The following is a 15618-nucleotide window of genomic DNA, read 5'->3' as shown; positions in this document are numbered from 1 at the left end:
CCGATGAGGCATAAAAAGATCTGCTTGACTGTCACTCGGGTAATCAGGTTTAGGTGTCAGTTTCTATGCTCTAGCAGTAATTTTCTTGTCATAGATTAAAATGGACCCAGGAAAGCGAACAGCGTAGTGCGCTGAACTCAGCTCACACTGCAGCAAGGTATAAATTCATCAGCCAAACCAAGACAGCTTCATCTAATGCACTTTCTCCCAGATCCTATAAAATACTTTTTGAAGGATAGCTAGGAACTTTACTAGTTTTTTTTTACTTATATATGATATAGAACAAACTACTGATAGCTACAAAGTTACAACGTTACAAAAGAAATCTTCATAGATGAGGCACAGAGTTTTGCAGCATTCAGGGGTATGTTATTTAAAGGGACACGAAACCCAATTATTTTCTTTCAGGATTCAGATAGAGAATACACATTTTAACAACTTTCCAATTTATTTTTATTATCAGATTTTATAAATTCTCTTGGTATCCTTTGTTGGAGGAGCAACTAAGGACTACTAGGAGCTAGCTGAACACATCTGGTGAACCAATGACAAGAGGCATTTATATACAGCCACCAATCAGAAGCTAGTTCCTTTCATTTTAACTAAGAATATAAAGAAAATGAGGGAAAATAGATAAAATAAATACATTGGAAAGTGGTTTAAAAATCACATGCTGTATCTGAATCATGAAAGAAAAAAAAATTGGTTTCATAACCCTTTAATACGGTGTTTCATACCCCAACTCTACACTTGGTCAACCACCTTCAGCAATCCCTGACTAGCTGGTGCAAGTATAAAGGGGCATTAAAGGGATATTAATTACAGTCTATTTCATTGTTGTAATAAAAGCATTAGGCACTAGGTTATACTTAAAAATAAAAATAAAAAGTAAGTAAGAAAGAAAAGATAATGATTTCTATTAACTTCATATGTGAAGGGTCAACAGGAAGGCAAAGGAGGAGTTTTTCTTTGGAAGTGTTGGTAGGAGACCCCTATAATATATATATGCTTAGAAAATGACTTTTGCTGCAAAAATTATGTGACCGAAAAAAAACTTAAAGGGACACTGAACCCAAATTTTTTCTTTTGTGATTCAGATAGATCATGCATTTTTAAGCAACTTTTTAATTTACTCCTATTATCGATTTTTCTTCGTTCTCTTACTATCTTTATTTGAAAAAGGCATCTACGCTTTTTTTTTTTGGTTCAGTACTCTGGACAGCACTTTTTATTGGTGGATGATTTTATCCACCAATCAGCAAGAACAACCCAGGTTGTTCACCAAAAATGGGCCAGCATCTAAACTTACATTCTTGCATTTCAAATAAAGATACCAAGAGAATGGAAAAAAAATTGATAATAGGAGTAAATTAGAAAGCTGGATTGGATGAGACTCTTAAGCGCTTGTGCTTAATTACCCAATAAGGAAAGATAGTCTTACTATGTAGTTGGATTCAATGAGATCTATTTATTTTTAGAATTATAAATACATACAATAAAATTTAAAACAATAGAAATTGATTCTTAAAACAAATCTAACTGGTTGGCCAACCATACAGTGTGAATAAAATGATATAATATGTTTTCCAATCCCTGTTACTTAGTGTGTTATACAAACATATCTGTATATTTGAATTTTTGAATTTTGGTTTAATTGCAGATATTTTTTATGGATTTGATATAGTGGACTTGTGAAGAAGTATGGTATCCACAAAGAATATTCGCAATATTAATTCTTAATTACCATATTTACCATATTCGTTTGTTTAAAGCTGAACATACATAATTAAAATAGCGTCAATGGTATCAACAATATAATTAAAATAGCGTCAATGGTATCAACAATAGTAACAAATAATAAAAGTGAAACAAAAATAAAGTGATACAGTAAAAATCGTATAAGTTATGAAAGATAAAGTCTTTCTGCCGTGATCGTTAGAGTAATTGTTAATTGCTTTTTGTTAAAAGCGCTGTTGTTAAGTCCTCCGTGGGGATAGTATGTGCGGGCGTGCTGCAACACGTTTTTATCTAATTGCTATATATATTGCGATTATAAGTCACTGTTAAGTAGTTTTGGTTATCTGTCCTTCACATTAACTTCCTTAGTTGGTGTAGGTATAATAAATCTTACCCGTTGTTTCTTTTGGGATACTTTGTTTCTGGTCTAGTTTCTTTTTGTACCCAATTCAATCTTTACTGTGATGAATGTGGATCGGAAGCCGGGATAGCCGCTGCCGGTGTTGTAGTGGTTTCAGTATGTCGAGTTGGTTTGTCTCTGCGATTACACACACTTGAAGAAGTAGATGCTGGGGTATTGTGGTAGTGTGCTTTAACCGTTAATCCTTTTGTCAGATGGCTGGGCTTTTTGCCTGGTTCAGGTTTTCAAAACCTCTTGAATTGTTGCGAATGTGTTCTGTTTAGATCCGTACTCTATTTGTTTCAGAGTATCCGATCTGCAGGTGTCCACAGGTTTCTTTAGGCCCAATTATTAGGTATGGTATTTCAGTTGTTCTTGGCGGTCCTTTGAAAGGAGGACTAGGTGCTTTGAAGGTTGTTCTTGAACGCTTCAGAATATCTTTCAAGCGTATTTGTTGGTCCGTGGTTTGATGTAGTCTTGGCGGTCCACTTCGAAAGTGGACTATGAAAATGTTCAGTGTGGCAAGGAGTAGGCAACGCGTTTCAGCTGATTAATACAGCCTTTATCAAGCATATCCTTGCAGTTGTAAACAGTGGGTTTTTGTATTCTGTGATTTGATTCTATTGGATCCCCTAGGTAGTTGTATCTTTACAATCTGGTGATCCTATTGGTTGTTGTGTCGGTGCTTTTGATTGGTCATTCCTTAGCATGTGACCTATTAATGGTTCAGTTTATCACGGTGATGGGGGAATTTTCACTTATTTGTATCAGATGACCAAGTAAATGCATAAAACGTTATGAAAAACTTGTTCCAGTAGTAAACACAAATACGAATGTATTGTTATAATAAAAACATAAATAACTTTTTGTACGTCAGAGAATCTGTCCTTACAGGGTTTGTGAGTCAGTATAAGGTTTTTGGTATATGCCAATTTGAATATTTATTATGTTCTATTTAGTCCTTTAGTGCAAGAATTCATATTTTATTGTTGGTTCAATTCTAGGGTTGGTAAATTAGAGGTTTAGTCATTTGTTTTGATGATGCAATTTAATATAACAGTGGAATGGGAAATTTCAATTTTGCGTGTTCTTGTTTGATCTTTAGTAATCGTTTGTTAAAAAGCAGTTTTTTATTAATAATCGTTATTTCCATTATTATTGCTTTGGTGCAAGTATATGAAACATGCATTATTGGTTCTGGAATTTTTATTCCTATTTTTGTAATTTATTTATTTTTAGTGTTCGTTCTTTTATAATCTTTTGTTGAAGAGCAGGTTAATCTTTTGGTATTCATCATTTCAATTGTATTGGTTCAAGGATATAAAACATCCATTATTAATAGTTGTGTATCAATCTGTTGGGTTTCTCTTCCGAATTTGGAGTGTTTGTTCTCTTTTAGCCTTTGTTGAAAGAGGGTATCATAAAACGATTTCTTAAAATTTGGTGAAATTTTGAATTGTTTATGAAGTGTTGTTATCAGATGCATTATTATTGGTTCTGGAATTTTTATTCCTATTTTTGTAATTTATTTATTTTTAGTGTTTGTTCTTTTATAATCTTTTGTTGAAGAGCAGGTTAATCTTTTGGTATTCATCATTTCAATTGTATTGGTTCAAGGATATAGAACATCCATTATTATTAGTTGTGTATCAACCTGTTGGGTTTCTCTTCCGAATTTGGAGTGGTTGTTCTCTTTTAGCCTTTGTTGAAGGATTGTATTATAAAACGATTTTTTTAAATTTTTGGTGAAATTTTGAATTGTTTATGAAGTGTTGTTATCAGATTGGGTTTTTGGTGTTGGCATGCAGGATTTTTTGTGGTTCAAGTATTCAAGAAACAGTTTAGACTGAAGTCTATATTCAGACCTTTTGGTCTTAAGGTTTGCATTTCGAAGATCCATTTTGCTTCTTTTTTAAGTAGGTTGTTTGCCTGGTTACCACCTCTTATATTTTGTTTAATTTTTTGTATAGCTGTGTAGTTGAAATATTTTAGATTGCTGTTATTGCAAGTTCTGAAGTGTTTGGGAACTGGCAGGTCTTTATTTCTTTCTAGTTCCGATTTTTCTATTGATAATATGTGTTCCCTTATTCGTTCTTTTATCATCCTTTCCGTTTCACCTATATATTGTTTGTCACATTTTGTGCATGTTATAAGATATATTATGTTTGTGTCTGTACATCTTATAGTCTCTTTTATTTTATATTCCTTGTTTGTGATGCTGGATTTGAATGATTTAGCTTTTTTTGCATGTCTGCATGCTTTGCAGAAACCGCAGGGATAAAATCCCTGTAATGTTTCACCTTGAACTCCTTTTTGGATTTTCGGTTTGTTATGTTTTATGGTTGGAGCTAGTGAACTTTTTAGGTTTTTGGCCTTTTTGTAAATGAATTTTGGGTTTTGTGGTAATTTCTCTCCTAAGTGTGGATCTTGTTGTAGTATTTTCCAGTGTGATTTGATAATTTTTTCTATTTCACCTCTATCCTCACTGTACTCTGTGATGAAAGGGATGAACCATTCTTTAGATTCTTCTATAGTGTTAGTTTTATCTTTGGGTTTATATTTGAGTATGTCCTTTCTGTTGGTTTTTTGTACTTGAAGTCTTTCCACTTCTATTTCTTCCTCTGTGTATCCTCTTTCTATGAATTTCTCTTTAAGTCTCTTTGATTGGATTTCAAAATCTGTGTCTTTTTTACAGTTTCTTTTGAGTCTAAGGAACTGACCCTTTGGTATATTTTGTTTCCACCGCTTGAGGTGACCACTTGTTTCGTGTATGAAGTTGTTTGCATCGACCTCTTTGAAATAGGTTTTTGTGAGAAGCTCGTTATTTTCTATGCTAATTTCTAGGTCTAGATAATGTATTTTCTCTGTACTGTAGTCTGCAGTGAATTTTAGATTAAGTTGATTGTTGTTCATATGTTCTAAGCAGGTATTTAAATCTTGTGTTGTGCCTTTCCAGACAAAGAAGAGATCATCAATAAATCTTTTATACATGATGAAATTATTTTTGAAGGGGCTCTCTTGTAGGAATTGTGTTTCCCATATTCCCATGAACAGATTTGCGTAACTAGGGGCAAATTTAGTGCCCATAGCTGTTCCGCAAATCTGTTCATAGTATGTGTTTTCGTACATAAAAAAGTTATGGGTTAGAATAAATTCTATACAATCTATTATGAATTCTCGTTGTTCTTTTAACATAGTTGGGTCATTTCTTAAATATTTATTGATGGCATGGAGGCCATCTTCGTGTCTAATGGAGGTATACAGTGCCTGAACATCGCATGTCACTAGTATATATTCATCAGTCCATTTGAAATTATCTAACATTATTAATAGGTTTGTTGAGTCTCTTAAATATGAGTCTAAGTTTATGACGTATTTTTGAAGATATTTGTCGATATAGGCTGATAAATTTGACGTTAGTGAGTCAATCCCTGAAATAATTGGTCTGCCTGGTGGGTTAGTAAGTGATTTGTGGATTTTTGGAAGGACGTATATGACTGGAATAATAGGGTGGTTAGGGAGAAGGTAGTTGTGTTCTTTCTCATTAAGAATACCTATATTAGATGCTTTATCCAGAAGGTGTTTTAGAAATACTTTGTAAATGATGGTTGGATTACACCGTAATTTTTTGTAGGTGTTCACATCTTGTATAAGTGAATGTACCATTTCTTTGTATTTGTTTGTATCTAAGATGACTATCCCTCCTCCCTTATCCGCTGGCTTTATTGTGATTTCGTTGTTTTCTTCTAGTTCTTTTATAAGGTTTTTTTGTTTTAGTGTGATGTTATGTTTTATTTTCTTTTGTGCGATGTTGCTTATATCTTCTAAAATCAGTTTCTCAAAGGTTTCTATGTAGTTGCCTTTTTCATGTTTAGGATAAAAGTTTGATTTTTCTTTTAGCCCTGAGTGTATGAAGTTGTCTGTTTGGGTGTTTGTGATGTCATTAGTTATTTCTCTTTCGAGAGAGGTCTTCTGGAAATATTTTTTGAGGGTTAATTTCCTAATAAATTTGCTGGCGTCTATATATGTTTCAAATTTATTTAGTTTTCTTGTTGGTGCAAAAGAGAGGCCTTTATTCAAGATTTCTATTTGGGATGTATTTAGAGTGACTTTGCTAAGATTAAAGATGCCATTTTGCTTTATCTCATTCTTTTCGCTTGTTGGTTTTGGTATTGGGGCTCTCCTCTTTCTCCTCTCTGTTCCCCTCCCTCTGTTACCTCTTCTTCTGAATGGTTTCTTTTTCTTCTGGTATTTGGGTGTGGTCCTACCTCTAAAAAATGTTGTTCAGTAGTTACAGCGGAGTGTTCACCTTTTGTGATAGTATTTCCATTTTCTAAAGGGGCATATCTGTTGTATGTGGGCACTGTCCAATTCTCTTTTTCAGTCCTGTTATTTTTATTTTTGTTGTTCCAACCATGGTTGTGAGTTGTGTTGGTTGTATACTCTTGGTTTCTATTGTAGTAATTGTGGTTTTTGTATTGTTCTCTGTAATAAGTAGGTTGGTGTAAATATTCTGTTCTATTTTCTCTGGAGTAGTCTGTTTCTTTCTTATTTCTCTGGTAGTAATTTTGGTGGAACACATTCGCAACAATTCAAGAGGTTTTGAAAACCTGAACCAGGCAAAAAGCCCAGCCATCTGACAAAAGGATTAACGGTTAAAGCACACTACCACAATACCCCAGCATCTACTTCTTCAAGTGTGTGTAATCGCAGAGACAAACCAACTCGACATACTGAAACCACTACAACACCGGCAGCGGCTATCCCGGCTTCCGATCCACATTCATCACAGTAAAGATTGAATTGGGTACAAAAAGAAACTAGACCAGAAACAAAGTATCCCAAAAGAAACAACGGGTAAGATTTATTATACCTACACCAACTAAGGAAGTTAATGTGAAGGACAGATAACCAAAACTACTTAACAGTGACTTATAATCGCAATATATATAGCAATTAGATAAAAACGTGTTGCAGCACGCCCGCACATACTATCCCCACGGAGGACTTAACAACAGCGCTTTTAACAAAAAGCAATTAACAATTACTCTAACGATCACGGCAGAAAGACTTTATCTTTCATAACTTATACGATTTTTACTGTATCACTTTATTTTTGTTTCACTTTTATTATTTGTTACTATTGTTGATACCATTGACGCTATTTTAATTATATTGTTGATACCATTGACGCTATTTTAATTATGTATGTTCAGCTTTAAACAAACGAATATGGTAAATATGGTAATTAAGAATTAATATTGCGAATATTCTTTGTGGATACCATACTTCTTCACAAGTCCACTATATCAAATCCATAAAAAATATCTGCAATTAAACCAAAATTCAAAAATTCAAATATACAGATATGTTTGTATAACACACTAAGTAACAGGGATTGGAAAACATATTATATCATTTTATTCACACTGTATGGTTGGCCAACCAGTTAGATTTGTTTTAAGAATCAATTTCTATTGTTTTAAATTTTATTGTATGTATTTATAATTCTAAAAATAAATAGATCTCATTGAATCCAACTACATAGTAAGACTATCTTTCCTTATTGGGTAATTAAGCACAAGCGCTTAAGAGTCTCATCCAATCCAGATTTTACCCCCACTTTGAAGTTTGTGAGATTACTTCTTCGAGACTCCCTAGCTTTTACCCCCACAGCGCATAGTTTATTAACCCAACACACCAATACACCGTAAATTAGAAAGCTGCCTAAAATGTTATGCTCTATCTGAATCAAGAAATAAAACATTTGAATTCAGTATCCCTTTAAGCTCTGTAATGTCAGCTCCCTTATCTATCTACAGGCAACAACTACACTGAGAATTTCTAAGTGCTTATTTAGCAAGAAAAGTGGTTTGCTGTTTAGCACAATCATATCCCTTTAAATGCTTTATTTCATTATTTTAACATGCTTTTCCCATACTCCCTAGAGGTTAAAACTCACATTCTGTAACCCTGGTCTAACATCTTCTGCGTTCATTGACTGGCTTGCACAGTCTTAAAGGGACGTTAAACACCTGTAGCTTTTTTATTTCTTTTTTTTTTTTTTTTAATTGTGCTGTTCCACACTCCCTTGAGGGGTAAAACGAAAATTCAGCAACCTGCAAATTGCCTAAAGCAGCCAATTGATCTGCAGGTTACAGAATTTGTTTTCTCTCTAGGGGAGCGTGAAGCAAGTTCACCTTTTAGCTAAAAGCATAGAGTTCTTTAATATCTCTATAAATGTAATTTTTTTATTTTCATGTAAAAAAGAGAATTTGATAATGCACAAGTCTTTTTCTCACCTGGTTTGTGGATGCATCTCTCTCTCTACCAGCAGAGATGTAAGAGTTGTACTTATCAGCCAGTGACAATTAATACAGGAGTATCAGTTGTGTGCAAGCGCACATTTCCTGCTTGTTTTAATTTTCATTTTGTTGCCAAAATACTGACAAATTGGAAAGTTAGTTACATTTTCTTTCCCCTGTATCATGTGACAGCCATCAGCCAATCACAAAATGTATATATATATACACACATACATACACACACACACACACTGAGTTCTTGCACATGCGCAGAAGGCACTGTCACCTCACTGAGGGCCGAATGACAAGTGAAGCACTAAATATCGCTTTCGTGAAAGCGATATTGGCATTCCACATTGTAATAACAGCGCACGCTAATGTGCGCTGGTATTACAAGTTGACAGCAATGCGAACGCGAGCTATATCAATGTTACAGCCCTTTGGCGGCTTTATTTTTCTTCTTTTAACACCTGAGATCTCATATCTTTGAGCTCTTAGAACTTAGGTGTAACTGTATGTTGTAATATATTTTTGATGTTTCTTGTGACATTTTATTTCGCAAAACAGTTAACCACAGCTCTGAAATTGCAGTAAAGTTTCTAGCGTAAATTGCGATTTCGCTCAACTTGTAATATCAGCGCAATTTAAACGGAAGGCAAATTATTGCGAAAAACTCTTGCAAAATCATTTGCGCGCCACTTGTAATCTAGCCCTTTTTCAGGAAAAAATGAATGTACGCAAGCACCCTCTATCAGTCAACTACGTGACGCGTTTCACACATAGTCGCCTTTTGTCTGAGAACTCCTGGAAACCTAGAGTTTAGCTACATTAAAAATGAAAAAAGCATAATGAGTTAATGCTCTATTTACTCTGTAACATATAACTATGTGGCATGGTGAGCACTTTATGTAAGCTCTGGAATGCTTTACTCGTTATATTTTCAGCGCTAGCAATGTCTAGTGTGTGCTGGTTTAGTTGCCTGTCAAAAACTTTAATGATCATAAAATTCCCTCTGCCTTTTACAACAACCTATTTTAATTTGCATATGGTAGCATTTTGACAGTGAGAAAACGCTGATGCGATATTATGTTAATGCATTTCTGCACTCATTTTGCGGCTTCTCCACCAAAAATAAAGTAACAAATAATATTTACTGTCGGATACTTGAAAATGCACACCTTTCTAGATAAGGAATTGATTTTTACTCATGAGTTTTGCAAGTATTAGGGTCATCTTTTGGATAATATTTAGGGTCATCTATTGGATAATATTTTTCCAATAGATTTCAAGAATGCAATAGAAAAAAGAAAAGGCTTTACTGTGGGGTAAATTTACCATCTCTGCAGGTAAACAGATTCGCAAGTAGTGAACCTGACCACCTGCAATGCTGCCCCTGGTTGCGCTAGAGCAGGGAATGTCGGTGAACAGGAACGATCAAATGTCGATGTGAATGATCTCGCCACTTCTGAGACGGTGGAGAGGAAAAACAGAAGCGGTTTTTGCTTCTTAAAGGGACACTAAACCCAAAACATTTTTCATGATTCAAGTAGAGAATAACATTTTAAACAACATTCCAATTTACTTCTATTTTCTAATTTGCTTCATTCTTTAGATATGCTTTGTTTAAGAAATAGCGATGCATATGGTTGAGCCAATCACACAAGGCATCTATGTGCCACAACCAATCAGCAGCTACTGAGCCTATCTAGATATGCTTTTCAGCCATGTATATCAAGAAAATTAAGCAAATTAGATAATAGAAGTAAATTAGAAAGTTATTTAAAATTGCATGCTCTTTCTAAATCAAGAAAAAAAAATATATATGAGTTTCATGTCCCTTTAAATACGTGACAGCAAGCTCGCTTATGCGCACCTGCTCCACATAGCCGACAGCTACCCCATATTTACCCCATTTACCCCATATAGGTCACAAGAATGTGTTTTGTCAGCATTCATTCACCTTGGCTTATTTTGTCCTTCCTACTTAAAGGGACAGTCTACACCAGAATTGTTATTGTTTAAAAAGATAGATAATTCCTTTATTACCCATTCCCCAGTTTTGCATAACCAACACTGTTATATTAATACACTTTTTACCTCTGTGATTACCTTGTATGTAAGCCTCTGCAGACTGCCCCCTTATCTCAGTTGTTTTGACAGACTTGCATTTTAGCCAATCAATGCTGGATCCTAGGTAACTCCACGTGCGTGAGCACAGTGTTATCTATATGACACAGATGAACACTCTAGTGGTGAAAAACTCTCAAAATTCCCTGAGATAAGAGGCGGCCTTCAAGGGCTTATACATTTGCATATGAACCTCCTAGGTTTAGCTTTTAACTAAGAATACCAAGAGAACAAAGCAAAATTGGTGATAAAAGTAAATTGGAAAATTGTTTAAAATTACATGCCCTATTTAAATCATGAAACTTTATTTTGGACTAGACTGTCCCTTTAACTCAGATTGGACACGTCACTTGGCTATACTTTTTAATATTTACTTACGGACGGATATCAAAGTTCATGTTTTGATTAATAAAAGAATGTTAAACCATTTGGTACTTAGTATTTTTTTGCAACAACAAACAGCTACCATATAGTGCTCAGGACACGTGCACACTCCAATTTACATTCCTGCTTTTCAACCAAGGATAACAAGAAAACAAAGAAAATGTGATAGACTTAAATTATAACATTTTGTTCAAAATTGTATGTTCTATCTGAGTCATGAAAGAAAAATGTGGGTTTTATTTTCTTTTAAGTTTAAGCTGCTGCACCTCTGCTGTCTTAAATACGTTTCCCCCGTATAAAAAAATAAATACTTTTTCAAAACAAATAGTTTGCTTGTCCAGCACTGACAATTAGAAAATGCACAATTTTCAGAGCTATATTATGTGGAAAGGAGAAAAAAATAATAATGAAAGTTAACTGCAACATTGTTTAAACTAGACATTTAAAATAAAAATGTCAAGGTATTAACCCTTTAAATATTAGTCACAGACAAGTATATATGATATCCTGCATATACTGTATATATATATTTTCTTTATTACATTTTGACTGCCAATAGCCTTGTGTCAGTCACAGACAAGTATATATGATATCCTGCATATACTGTATATATATTTTCTTTATTACATTTTGACTGCCAATAGCCTTGTGTCAGTCACAGACAAGTATATATGATATCCTGCATATACTGTATATATATTTTCTTTATTACATTTTGACTGCCAATAGCCTTGTGTCAGTCACAGACAAGTATATATGATATCCTGCATATACTGTATATATATATTTTCTTTATTACATTTTCACTGCCAATAGCCTTGTGTCAGTCACAGACAAGTATATATGATATCCTGCATATACTGTATATATATTTTCTTTATTACATTTTCACTGCCAATAGCCTTGTGTCAGTCACAGACAAGTATATATGATATCCTGCATATACTGTATATATATATTTTCTTTATTACATTTTGACTGCCAATAGCCTTGTGTCAGTCACAGACAAGTATATATGATATCCTGCATATACTGTATATATATTTTCTTTATTACATTTTCACTGCCAATAGCCTTGTGTCAGTCACAGACAAGTATATATGATATCCTGCATATACTGTATATATATTTTCTTTATTACATTTTCACTGCCAATAGCCTTGTGTCAGTCACAGACAAGTATATATGATATCCTGCATATACTGTATATATATTTTCTTTATTACATTTTCACTGCCAATAGCCTTGTGTCAGTCACAGACAAGTATATATGATATCCTGCATATACTGTATATATATTTTCTTTATTACATTTTCACTGCCAATAGCCTTGTCAGTCACAGACAAGTATATATGATATCCTGCATATACTGTATATATATTTTCTTTATTACATTTTCACTGCCAATTGCCTTGTGTCAGTCACAGACAAGTATATATGATATCCTGCATATACTGTATATATATATTTTCTTTATTACATTTTCTAGCGGCACTTATGATCGGTACTCACATTTATTTGTACTAGTCATAATCATCCAATAAGCCCATTTATTTTAGAGTGTCACCAGCTTACTCCTAACCTATTTACTACCTAATCACAATATTTTGTTCCAAGGCTTGTTTTGTTCCTACATCATTCTTAACTTTTTTTTATTATATAGCCAGCTCCATTTTGGACCACTTTCCGTGTTGGGGTGTTCACTGGTCTTGCCATTGCCTTTACATTGCTGATTTCCATGACAGGTAATTGTAGTAAATACCCTTTATAGAAATATTTTTTTCTTTCTTTACGTACACATGCATGCATTGATGTTATGGATTTTGCTTTGTTCCAATGGTATTCTTTGTTGAAGAGATACCTGGGTAGGTGTTTGGAGCACTATATAGTGCTGCAAACTAGTGCTCTTGCAAATGGATACAATTTTTGCAAAACTGCTGCCATATTGTGCTCCACACACGTGCACTCTCCTGAGCTTACGTCCTTGCTTTTCAACAAAATATACCAAGAGAACAAAGAAAATTGCTAGGTAGGCTCAGCACCTGGGTGCTATTTTCTGATTGAAGGATACACATTTTGGGACAGATTACGAGTGAAGCGCAAACGTTTGCACGCAAGCGATATCGGGTTTTTGCGCGTAGGTTAAAATTGCACTGGTATTACAAGTTGAAAGTAAACTCAATCGCTTGAGTCCAATTCAAATTATTGCTCGTCGGGTTAACGCGTCTTCAGAGCTCTGGTTTACTGTTTCGCAAAACAAAAAAGTAACAAAACACATAATACATTACAAAGTACAGTTACACTTATAATAACACTATATAATAATTATATATAAAACAATATTGCACAAAAATGTAATAAGGGTTCAAAGATATGAGGTCTCAGGTGTTAGGCAAAAAAGGCAGGTAAAGGGCTTTAACATTGAGATACATACATATACATTTCTAAAGATGTATATGTATGTATTATATATATATATATATATATATATATATATATATATATATATATATATATATATATATATATATATATATATATATATATATATATATATATATATATATATATATATATATATATATATATATATGTGTGTATATATGTGTGTATATATGTATTTACAAATATAAACACAAATACATTTATATATATACACACACGCACATACATACATACACACACACACACACACACACACACATACATATACATATGCATTGGAGCCCTTTGCAGTTAAGTAGAGGAAGAGATGTAAATACACTTATGCAATATTCATATTTAATAAAGTGTTATGCTGTGTATTTACTGTAAATATTTCACATTCTAATGTTCTGCAAATAGCAGGCTATCAGCCAGATTACGAGTTTTGCGTTATGGCTGGCTCACTAATATCGTGTACATTATTTTCACCGCTCACCTTTCATAACGTAGGTATTACAGGTTTGAAAAAACCTGGCTTGCGCGGGCAATATGATGGCGTTGAGCTCCATCCCTCACCCAAATACAAGCAATGTTTGGACGTGCTCGTGCAAGATTTCCCCATAGACAACAATGGGGAGAGCCGGGCTAAAAAAAGCCTAACACCTGCGATCGCGGAAACAAAAGCTCTGTAATGCAGCCCCATTGAGGTCTATGGGGGAAAAAAAAGGTATGTTTAAACCTAACATAAACCCTGAGTCTAAACACTTCTAATCTGCCGCCCCCAACATCACCACCACCTACCTACACTTATTAACCCCTAATCTGCCACCACCAATGTCACCGCCACCTACACTTATTAACCCCCAATGTCGCCGCCGCCGCCACTATACTAAAGTTATTAACCTCTAAACCTCTGGCGTCCCACATCACTAACACTAAATAAATATATTAACCCCTAACGTAACCCTAAGTCTAACCCTAACGTAACCCTAACTTTAACAATTAAAATAATTCTAAATAAAACTTAACTAAATAATTAATATTTAAAAATAAATACTTACCTGTAAAATAAACCCTAAACTAGCTACAATATAACTGATAGTTACATTGTAGTTAGCGTAGGTGTTATTTTTATTTCACAGGTAAGTTTGTATTTATTTTAACTAGGTAGACTAGATAGGTAGACTAGTTAGTAAATAGTTAACTATTTACTAGCTACCTAGTTAAAATAAATACAAATTTACCTGTAAAATAAATCCTAACCCGAGTTACACTAACACCTAATATTACAATAAAATTAAATAAATTAATAAAATACAATTATCTAAATTACAAAAAATATAAACACTGAATTACACAAAATAAAAAAAGAAATTATCAAAAATAAAAAGGAATTACTCCTAATCTAATAGCCCTATCAAAATAAAAATCCCCCCCTAAATAAAAAAAAAACCCTAACCTACACTAAACTGCCAATGGCCCTTAAAAAAGGGCCTTTTGCTGGGCATTGCCCCAAAGAAATCAGCTCTTTTACCTGTAAAAAAAAAAAATACAAACAACCCCCCAACAGTAAAACCCATCACCCACCCAACCAAACCCCCCAAATAAAAACCTATCTAAATAAACCTAAACTAAACATTGTCCTGAAAAAGGGCATTTGGATGGGCATTAGCCTTAAAAAGGCATTTAGCTCTTTTTACATTGCCCAAAACCCTAATCTAAAAATAAAACCCACCCAATAAACCCTTAAAAAACCTAACACTAACCCCCGACGATCCACTTAAAGTTTTCAAAGACCGGACATCCATCCTCATCCATGCGGCAGAAGTCTTCGTCCAAGCGGGCAGAAGTCCTCCTCGAAGCCAGCAGAAGTCTTCATCCAAGCGGGCAGAAGTCTTTATCCAGATGGCATCTTCTATCTTCAGCTATCTGGCGCGGATCGGGTCCATCTTCAAGACATCCGGCGCGGAGCATTCTCTTCTTACGAAATCCGCTGTAGAATGAAGTTCCCCTTTAAGTGACGTAATCCAAGATGGCGCCCCTTACATTCTGATTGAATTCTTTCAGCCAATAGGAATTAAAGGGGGAAAATTGATTGGATCAGCCAGTAAAATGAGAGCTCAATCCTATTTTTCCCCTTTAATTCCTATTAAATTCTATCAGCCAATTGGAATGTAAGATGCCATCTTGGATGACGTCACTTAAAGGGAAACTTCATTCTACAGCAGGTTTCGTAAGAA

At 34.1% G+C, this 15618-nt stretch overlaps 1 protein-coding gene across 1 annotated transcript in view; it reads left to right on the top strand.

The window, feature by feature from the left end:
- Positions 1–15618, top strand: part of LOC128642776 (xenotropic and polytropic retrovirus receptor 1 homolog) — a 556720-nt gene that overhangs the window by 444171 nt on the left and 96931 nt on the right. Inside the window, exon 8 of the mRNA XM_053695572.1 lies at positions 12618–12699. Within this exon, the coding sequence (XP_053551547.1) occupies positions 12618–12699 (82 nt within the window). The remainder of the gene's footprint in view (positions 1–12617; positions 12700–15618) is intronic.

Source organism: Bombina bombina, chromosome 12 (genome assembly GCF_027579735.1).
Source record: "Bombina bombina isolate aBomBom1 chromosome 12, aBomBom1.pri, whole genome shotgun sequence".
Lineage (NCBI taxonomy): Eukaryota > Metazoa > Chordata > Amphibia > Anura > Bombinatoridae > Bombina > Bombina bombina.
The sequence above is the reverse complement of the archived record's forward strand: the minus strand, read 5'-3'. Positions and strand labels throughout refer to the sequence as shown.